Below are 10,342 nucleotides of genomic sequence, written 5' to 3' on the forward strand. Positions count from 1 at the left end.
CGAGTGTTGGGAAAACCCTGCACTAGTCACTACAGTGACTATAGACGTCAATAGACAGTAGGAACAGAATGTCTCAGCTAGGCTGGGGTAAATTGTAACAGATTATCTGGGTTAAGTTTAACTTATATTTATTAAGGTTAATTATACCGAGATATACCCACCAGGGGCGAAATAGTCTTGAAAAATATTGGCTCAGACCAGGACTAAAAATGAACACTACTTCAATTTTAGGGAGCGGTAACTCCATAGAGCGCGCACAATTGGCCCAGCGTCGCCGGTAAGTTGGCCGGGGTAACAAGTCATTGTAAATTGAATTTGTTCTTAAGTGACTTTCCTAGTAAATAAAAGGTAAGTATAAAAATAAATAAATTAGTACATGTTGGACATGATTTGAAAGGCACACACCTGTCTATATGAGCTCCTACAGTTGACAGTGCATGTCAGAGCAAACCAAGTCATGAGGTTGAAGGAATTGTCCGTAGATCTCTGAGACAGGATTGTGTCGAGGCACAGATCTGGGGAAGGGTACCAAAACATTTCTGCAGCATTGAAGGTCCCCAAGAACACAGTGACCTCCATCCTCCGACTCCAATGTGTTGGAGGAAACAGAGTTCAACTGACAACCGAGGTCAGCCTGCAGGCACCCAGCCCACCACATGGAGTCGCTAGAGCACGATGAACCAAGTAAAGCCCCCCGGTCAAACCCTCCCCTAACCCGGACGACGCTGGGCTAATTGTGTGCCGCCATATGGGACTCCCAGTCATGGCCAGTTGTGACACAGCCCCACTACAGCCTGGGATCAAACCCCAGGCTGTAGTAACACTGCAATGCAGTGCCGTAGACCGCTGCGCCACTCAGGAGGCCCCTGGCCTCCATCATTCTTAAATGGAAGAAGTTTGAAACTACCAAGACTCTTCCTACAGCTGGCCACCCGGCCAAACTGAGCAATCGGGGGAGAAGGRCCTTTGTCAGGAAGGTGACAAAGAACCCTATAGTCACTCTGACAGAGCTCCAGAGTTCCTCTGTGGAGATGGGAGAACCTTCCGGAAGGACAACCACCTCTGCAGCACTCCACCAATCAGGCCTTTATGGTAGAGTGGCCAGACGGAAGCCACTCCTCAGTAAAAGGCACATGACAGCCCACTTGGAGTTTGCCAAAAGGCACCTAAAGGACTCTCAGACCATGAGAAACAAGATTCTCTGGTCTGATGAAACCACAAATAAACTCTCTGGCCTGAATGCCAAGCATTACGTCTGGAGAAAACCAGGCACCGTTCATCACCATCCCTACGGTGAAGCATAGTGGTGGYAGCATGTTACAGGATCGAGGGAAAGTTGAACGGAGCAAATTACAGAGAGATCCTTGATGAAAACCTGCTCCAGAGTGCTTAGGACCTCAGACTGGGGCGAAGGTTCACCTTCCAACAGGACAATGACCCTAAGCAYACAGCCAAGACAATGCAAGAGTGGCTTCGGGACTAGTCTCTGAATGTCCTTGACTGGCCCAGCTAAAGCCCAGACTTGAACCCGATCGAACATCTCTGGAGAGACCTGAAAATGGCTGTGCAGCGACACTCCCCATCCAACCTGACAGAGCTTGAAAGGATCTGCAGAGAAGAATGGGAGAAACTCCAAATACAGGTGAGGCAAGCTTGTAGTGTCATACCCAAGAACACTCGAGGCTGTAATCACTGCTAAAGGTGCTTCAACAAAGTATTGAGTAAAGGGTCTGAATACTTACGTAATATATATATATATTTTTAAATAAATTTGATAACATTTCTAAAAACCTGTTTTTGCTTTGTCATTATGGGGTATTGTGTGTAGGTTGATGAGGGAGGGGGGGAATGATTTCAATCCATTTTAGAATAAGGCTGTAACGTAACAATGTGGGAAAAGTGAAGGGGTCTGAATACTTTCCGAATACACCGTATAGGCATTGACTTCAGAACCATGGATAGCACCGGGTCATTTGAAAGTGGTTTCTACAGACCGTACTGAGGACTCCCAGCCACACTTTTACCTCTGCACATGAAATAGTTTCTTTCTATATAAGCCAATATGAAAACAACTAGGCCTGCAGTGTATTGCATTGTGGCCAATGGAATGGGTGGAGAAAAAAGCCAGCAACACTCCATATTATTCAGAGCCTCATATACTGTATCCATTCTACAGACCCTACTGAGTATTCCCTATAATACTTTAACTGTGGCACCCAGAATAGTTTGTGCTGTATAAGCCAATATGTATTCCATATATATATATACAGTATATATACACACAGTATATATACACACAGTTGAAGTGTACATACACCTTAGCCAAATACATTTAAACTCAGTTTTTCACAATTCCTGACATTTAATCCAAGTAAAAATTCCCTGTTTTAGGTCAGTTAGGATCACCACTTTATTTTAAGAATGTGAAATGTCATAATAATATTACAGAGAATTATTTATTTCAGCTTTAATTTATTTCATCACATTCCCAGTGGGTCAGAAGTTTACATACACTCAATTAGTATTTGGTAGCATTGCCTTTAAATTGTTTCACTTGGGTCAAACGTTTCGGGTAGGCTTCCACAAGCTTCCCACAATAAGTTGGGTGAATTTTGGCCCATTCCTCCTGACAGAGCTGGTGTAACTGAGTCGGGTTTGTAGGCCTCCTTGCTCACACGCTTTTTCAGTTCTGCCCACACATTTTCTATAGGATAGAGGTCAGGGCTTGTGATGGCCACTCCAATACCTTGACTTTGTTGTCCTTAAGCCATTTTGTCACAACTTTGGATGTATGCTTGCGGTCATTGTCCATTTGGAAGACCCATTTGCGACCAAGCTTTAACTTCCTGACTGATGTCTTGAGATGTTGCTTCAATATATCCACATAATTTTCATACCTCATGATGCCATCTCTTTTGTGAATTGCACCAGTCCCTCCTGCAGCAAAGCACCCCCACAACATGATGCTGCCACCCCCATAATTCACGGTTGGGATGGTGTTCTTCGGCTTGCAAGCATCCCCCTTTTTCCTCCAAACATAACGATGGTCATTATGGCCAAACAGTTCTATTGTTGTTTCATCAGACCAGAGGACATTTCTCCAAAAAGTACGATCTTTGTCCCCATGAGCAGTTGCAAACCGGAGTCTGGCTTTTTTATGGCRGTTTTGGAGCAGTGGCTTCTTCCTTGCTGAGCGGCCTTTCAGGTTATTTCGATATAGGACTTGTTTTACTGTGGATAGAGATACTTTTGTACCTGTTTCCTCCAGCATCTTCACAAGGTCCTTTGCTGTTGTTCTGGGATTGATTTGCACTTTTCGCACCAAAGTACGTTCATCTGTAGTAGACAGAACGCGTCTCCCTCCTGAGCGGTATGACGGCTGCGTGGTCCCATGGTGTTTATACTTGCGTACTATTGTTTGTACAGATGAACATGGTACCTTCAGGCGTTTAGAAAATTGCTCCCAAGGACGAACCAGACTTGTGGGGTCTACAATTTTTTTTCTGAGGTCTTGGCTGATTTCTTTTGATTTTCCCATGATGTCAAGCAAAGAGGCACTGAGTTTGAAGGTAGGCCTTGAAATACATCCACAGGTACACCTCCAATTGACTCAAATGATGTCAATTAGCCTATCAGAAGCTTCTAAAGCCATGACATAATTTTCTGGAATTTTCCAAGCTGTTTAAAGGCACAGTCAACTTAGTGTATGTAAACTTCTGACCCACTGGAATTGTAATACAGTGAATTATAAGTGAAATAATCTGTCTGTAAACAATTGTTGGAAAAATGACTTGTGTCATGCACATAGTAGATGTCCTAACCTACTTGCCAAAACTATAGTTTGTTAACAAGAAATTTGTGGAGTGGTTGAAAAACGTGTTTTAATGACTCCAACCTAAGTGTATGTAAACTTCCAACTTCAACTGTATATATATATATTTTTGTAATATTTTTTTAAACTTTAATTTAGACAGGGGGTCACTATTGAGACCAGGGACTCATTCTCAGCCCTGTGAACATGAAAACACATTTGAACCTTTATTTAACTAGGCAAGTCAGTTAAGAACAAATTATTATTTATGATGACGGCTGGGCCAAATGTGTGTCGCCCTATGGGACTCCCAGTCACGGCCGGGTGTAATACAGCCTGGATTCAAACCAGGGACTGTAGTGATGCCTCTTGCACTAAGATGCAGTGCCTTAGACCGCTGTGCCACTCGGGAGCACGAGTATACAGCCAGTACAGAGAGAGGGTCTGCAAATTGTTGGATCTCTAATTAATACAGGAGCTGAGGTACTGCTTTTTATTTATTTTTTTAAGTTGCCAATGCTGGGCCCTTCTGGTATTCAGAGACTCCCATACAGAAAAGTTATATATATACATATATATCAAATAATATATATATATTAAAAATATATGATCATATTTAAAACCCATACAGTGCTGTGAACAAGTATTTGCCCCTTTCGAAATTTTCTCTAATGCATATTTTTGACACTGAATGTTATCAGATCTTCAACCAAAACCTAATACTACAGTAGATAAAGGAAACCTGAGTGAACAAATAACACAACAATTACATACTTATTTCATGAACAAAGTTATGCAACACCCAGTTGCTGTGTGAAAAAGTAATTGCCCGCTTTACACTCGATAACTGGTTGTACCACCTTTAGCTGCAATGACGCCAACCAAACGCTTCCTGTAGTTGATCAGTCTCTCACGTCGCTGTGGAGGGATTTTGGCCCACTCTTCAATGCAGAACTGCTGTAACTCAGCGATGTTTGTGGGTTTTCAAGCATGAACTACTCGTTTCAAGTCCTGCCACAACATCTCAATTGGGATTAGGTCTGGACTTTGACTAGGTCATTACAAAACTTCAAATGTGTTGCTTTTTAAAAATGTTAATTTAGACTTGATTGTGTGTTTGGGATCATTGTCTTGCTGCTTGACTCAGCTGCACTTCAGTTTCAGCTCACAGACAGATGGCCTGACATTCTCCTGTAGAATTATTTGATACAGAGCAGAATTCATGGTTCCTTCTATTAAGGCAAGTTGTCCAGGTCCTGAGACAGCAAAGCATCCCCAAACCATCACGCTACCACCACCATGATTGACCGTTGTTATGAGGTTCTTACTCTGGAATGCAGTGTTTGGTTTTCGCCATTTTTAAGCACCATTTCTCAATGTGCTCCACCTTTATAATATTATATATTTTGTATAAAGTAGCAATTTTCTTTAACTTAGATTCTTCCCCTGACGTACTTATAATTTTGTGACATTATTTTGACATTATGCACTATGCAAAGCTGCAGAAATGATTGATTTCGTCTCATACACATAGCGTTTTACCACAGACTTTTATTTTGAAGGCAAAATCGGAAAGCCGGTATTCTTAATGTTGCTGCTGGGACACTAATGCTGCTGCCATAACGCTAATATAGTTAGCTGCGTGTTCACATTTTCTAACTAATCTAAAATATGTGCCATTTACTACGCAGGATTTGAGCCATACCGATAGATTGCTACACCTTCTCCACAAAACTGCCTTTGATCAATCGTATAGTTGTAAGCCATGAGTTCCAACAACGTTTCCCTGTCAAAAGGTAAATATGCCATGCTAACTAGCAAACAAGTTGAAGCTAGCTTATATTAGCTAGCTTCACAGCTAGCTAGCTAACGTTACGTACTTAGCTCCGAAAAAAACTGTTGTTATTTAGCAATATTTCAGAAAAATTTGAGCTAGTTTATGACATTGGTTAATGTAATCTGTAAATGTTTTGACGATGGCATAATAGATAGATAGATCATTTCGTAAGACTGCGACCTTGACTTGTTGCCTCCTGTTTTGGCTAGCCAGGCAGTTACTAAAGAGTTCACACAACCCTTTTCCCATAAAAAAATATTAACGCGCTAGAACTGATGCGTGTCAAGAAATAACTGCGACAAAACGCTCTGGAAAACTGTTTAAATTTACTCTCGATGAACTCGCTCGGAAGAGGTGGTTTTAACTAAATTATTATTTTATTTCGACTTTGTTTATGGAAAACCGTATCAAGCGAGTTAAGGGTTTTGCTGCGCCATTTGATATTTGAGGTGGAAGTTATGGAACTCCCTCTTGTGCTTCTATTATGGGGAAAAGTTCACAATGAAACGGACATTAAATAAGGGCAATGATACATTTGCATCTGGCCATCACATTAATTTCGATGCCATTCTAGGCTATAATAGCCTGCATTTGATACAATAAATATGTTGGAATGGCGAAGTCACCAGAGTCATACGTTGCAAATCAATTTTTGGCGCTTGTGTATCCTACCTGGAGCTGGCAAAGGATTTAATAATTAGCCTATAACTTCAGTTTATTGTTTATTGCTGTTGTAGCCTTCTGTTATTATGCGATTATTAATGCCCAAGTTTAGTTCATTCAATTGGAAGTTATCAATTGTGATCATGGTCACAGCTCGCCTCTATTGCAATTTGCCGATCAGCTGTTAAAATGGTTGCATTAGATTGACAGAAACAAGTCAGTCAGATTAGGCTAAAGTAAAAAGCCAAACACAGGCTGTTGACAAGTTTATTCAGTTCATATTCATATTTGATTCAATGATTGAAATTAAGACCCCATCATCAGTAGCCTATTCCAGCGTTAATTTATAGGCTATTAGGCAATACAAGCACTTCTTACCTCGAAATCGCCTTGCTATTCAGGTTGAATAAATGAGTCTGTCAATTTGGTACATTTTTCAGTTTAGTTAACACCTTGCCTATACTATTGTAGGCTATCTCAGGGTTTCCCAAAATCTGACCTGAGATTTCGAGATCCTCTGTCCTGAGACCCAAACTCATCACTAAAACTCTCCTGTAGGATGTAATTATACTTATGCGCAAAAAGGATTACAGTTAAATCGACATCCATTGATGGAAAATGATGTGGCGAATTATCTTTTCTCCAGCAACATTTAGCATTTCATGTCGCTACGGGTTACGTCGACATTCCTTCTTAATTTCGCTCGATAACGTTATAGAAAAAGGGGTTCATATGAGGCCGAGAAAAGTATTTCTCTGTAAGGCAGGGTTTCCCAAACTAGGGGTCGTGACTTGATTTTAAATGGGGTCGCGAGAGAAAATGTGTGCATGGTTCATAGAACCGGGCTCATGCCTGTATCCTGTAGCTTCTATATGTGGTTGTAATAAACAGAGCTGTTTCTGTTTTCTTCCAACAAATGTGTCTCTTTTGAATGGTTTATGCTACAAAATATTATGACCCCATAACTGAAAGGTAAGACTCTCAGGAACACATACATACACACTCTACTATGCCGACAACTCATTACAACTGAGTGCACAAGACCAGGCAATAAATCAGACTGGGGGGAAATATAACTTCTACACAGAAGATCTTACCACGTCATCTTCTGAACCTCCCAATACATTTCAGATGCATTTCAGATTGAAATACTGTCAATAATACCAGGAGCCTGCCTCCCGAGTGGCGCAGCGGTCTAAGACACTGCATTGCAGTGCTTGAGGCGTCACTACAGACCYGGGTTCGATCCCAGCCTGTGTCGCAACCGGGAGACCCATGAGGCGGTGCACAATTGGCCCAGCGTCATCCGGGTTAGGGGAGGGTTTGACCGGCCGGGATGTCCTTGTCCCATCGAGCTCTAGCAGCTGGCTTCCGAGTTAAGCGAGCAGTGTGTCAAGAAGCAGTGCGGCTAGGCAGGGTCGTGTTTCGGAGGACGCGTGTCTCTCGACATTCACCTCTCCCGAGTCTGTACGTGAGTTGCAGCAATGGGACAAGACTGTAACTACCAATTGGATGTCACGAAATTGGGGAGAAAAATTGGTAATAAAATAAAAATACCAGTAGCCACAGCAGCCATTATGGAATGGCACATTGCGTTGAACAAAGGAGCTGATTGGCTGACCCTGCCATTCCAAAATGGCTGCGGTGGCTACTGGTAACTAGCATGAGGATGAAAAGGGCAGTTTTCCAGGAAAACTAGCAGTATTTCAATCTTCTCGATGTATCAGTGTGGATAAAGATAAAATGTGGAGTACAATGGCATGTCCCATCCCTGCATTGAGGTGTTTTTCATCCCCTATCTCACACCGGCTCCACAGTGTCCTAATGATTGCGTTCCGACCTCCGTGTATCTCAGTGTAAACAAGCGTAACGGAAGGGTGGGTATCTTCTGGCAAGCAGCCACCATTCCATTCCATTAAATGTATCAACGTTAAAGCAACCAAATGTGACAACTGCAAGGTATGGATTCTTTACAGAGGCAATGCAATACATTAGAATGTATTCTTCTTATTAAAGTGTGGTTGGAGCCCTACCTAAACTAGATACTGGATCAGAGTCTTAAGTATATTTTTTTAAACATTTATTTAACTAGGCAAGTCAGTTAAGAACAAATTATTATTTACAATGACGGCCAACCAAAAGGCCTCCCGTGGGATGGGCTGGGATTAAAAATGTAGGACAAAACACACATCACGACAAGAGAGACCACACAACACTACAAAAAGAGAGACCTAAGACAACCATACAGCATGGCAGCAACACATGACAACAACACGGTAGTAACACAACATGGCAGCAGAACAACATGGTAGCAACACAAAACATGGTACAAACAGGTAGAGACACCAAAACATCACGCAAAGCAGCCTGTCTTAAGTTTCTGTTTTTTGATTTACAGCTGAATTGGTGGCAGCCATCGGCGTGACTGCAGGAGCTACAGCTGCRGGCATCCTCCTCTTCCAGTACTTCTCCAAGGGGTCAGGGGTCAAGCCCAAGGTCAACCTGGACCTGCAGAAAGACGACCCCAAAGTGGTGCATGCTTTTGACATGGAAGATCTCGGGGACAAGGCGGTGTACTGCAGGTGTTGGAGGTCCAAGAAGGTAGGCTCGCTGTCGATCTGATACTCTCTGTTTGATTTAGGTTTGATGGAAATTAAGCAGAGAGAAGTATTAAGACTTGGCTCCTATACATGAGTCATGTCTTAACCACTAGAAATACATAGACACGGCATTGCAAGATGCGGTTGTGAGGAATCAGCCAATTAAAACAGACTGTAGGCTAGTAAGGCTAGTAGTTATTACTTGCATTTTTGAGCAGGAACAAGGCAAGGAATTTTAAGATGTATTTAGTGTATTCTAACAACTTCTCTGGCCCTAGTTTCCCTACTGCGATGGCGCTCATGCTAAACATAACGAGGAGACGGGGGATAACGTCGGTCCCCTCATCATGAAGAGAAAGGAGGCCTGAACAATCAATCAATCATCCATCCATTTGATTCCATGACTGCCGCTGCTAACATACGGACGCCAACAAGTGCTCTTCACTACAGAAAGGATGGCAGAGGTTGACTTGACACGTGTACACTTGGTATTTACGCCGAAATTAAACGGGAACAGTCATTACGTTACTCTATGTTAATAACCAAATAATCACTTTTTTGGTTGTAATTTATTGATTGATCGAAGCAACACTTATCACAGGACCAAACAGTTATACAATATTGTTGAAATGACTTGTAATAATACCTAGAATGATGGTAGATAATTTCAGTGTGATTATCGAGGAAACAGGGCTGTGAATGTACTGTAATATAAAGTGCAGGGCTGGTTGTGTTTATTTAATTGAGCTTTGGCCTCTGTACGTTATGTGATTTTCAGAATGCAAAGACTTGCTTGTATGTTTGATCAATGTCTGCCTTCCTTTTTTATTTTATATACCATAGAGATGTATMGACATCACAACGCTGTATCYGTCCCATTATGGCGTCTGTGTTTAAGCATGGGCAGCGCCATTGAGGCCATCTCCATTTTGAAGTAGTTAATTTTCTTCTTCTACTACTTCTATGAGTTAGTAAACAAACTGAAACTGAAACTGATAGTCCCATCTGGAGGGTGTTGTTTGAACAGGTATAATAAAGTCTAGGTTGGTGATTTTACTGCCACCTGCAATTCTGGAATGTTTACTCCCGAGTATAATTCATTGGCTGATCCWTCCTCATGACTTGGATGGAATTATGTGATCCTTCCTTAACCCATAGGAAGTCGACTACTTCAAAATGGTGAAAGTCCTCAATGGCGCTGCMCATGCTTAAACAGGCTTTTGGAATACAAGAGTCCTCTATCATTCTGTATGGTTGATACTCAGGAGTTTTTCCTGACCACGGGACCTGATCAGGGATATCTCTGKACCTTTTTATTGGAAGCCATAACTAGGTACTTTACATAGTTGTAGTCCATATAATCATAACTRGGGCCCAGAGTTTTTCCATGGTCAGGTCATGTGGTTAGGAAAAACGTCTGGTCCTACTGAA

The 10,342-nt window shown here is 42.0% G+C and overlaps 1 protein-coding gene across 1 annotated transcript; it reads left to right on the forward strand.

Moving 5' to 3' along the window:
• Nucleotides 1–5,389: 5,389 nt before the first annotated feature.
• LOC111978063 (CDGSH iron-sulfur domain-containing protein 1) lies at nucleotides 5,390–9,988 on the forward strand. The gene is made up of 3 exons (XM_024007851.3): nucleotides 5,390–5,607; nucleotides 8,710–8,912; nucleotides 9,190–9,988. The coding sequence occupies exons 1-3, from the start codon at nucleotides 5,577–5,579 to the stop codon at nucleotides 9,277–9,279; spliced, it is 324 nt and encodes a 107-aa protein (XP_023863619.1). The 5' UTR covers nucleotides 5,390–5,576; the 3' UTR covers nucleotides 9,280–9,988.
• Nucleotides 9,989–10,342: the final 354 nt, after the last annotated feature.

The sequence above is a fragment of the Salvelinus sp. IW2-2015 genome, linkage group LG18 (genome assembly GCF_002910315.2).
Source record: "Salvelinus sp. IW2-2015 linkage group LG18, ASM291031v2, whole genome shotgun sequence".
In the NCBI taxonomy this organism is placed as follows: Eukaryota; Metazoa; Chordata; class Actinopteri; order Salmoniformes; family Salmonidae; genus Salvelinus; species Salvelinus sp. IW2-2015.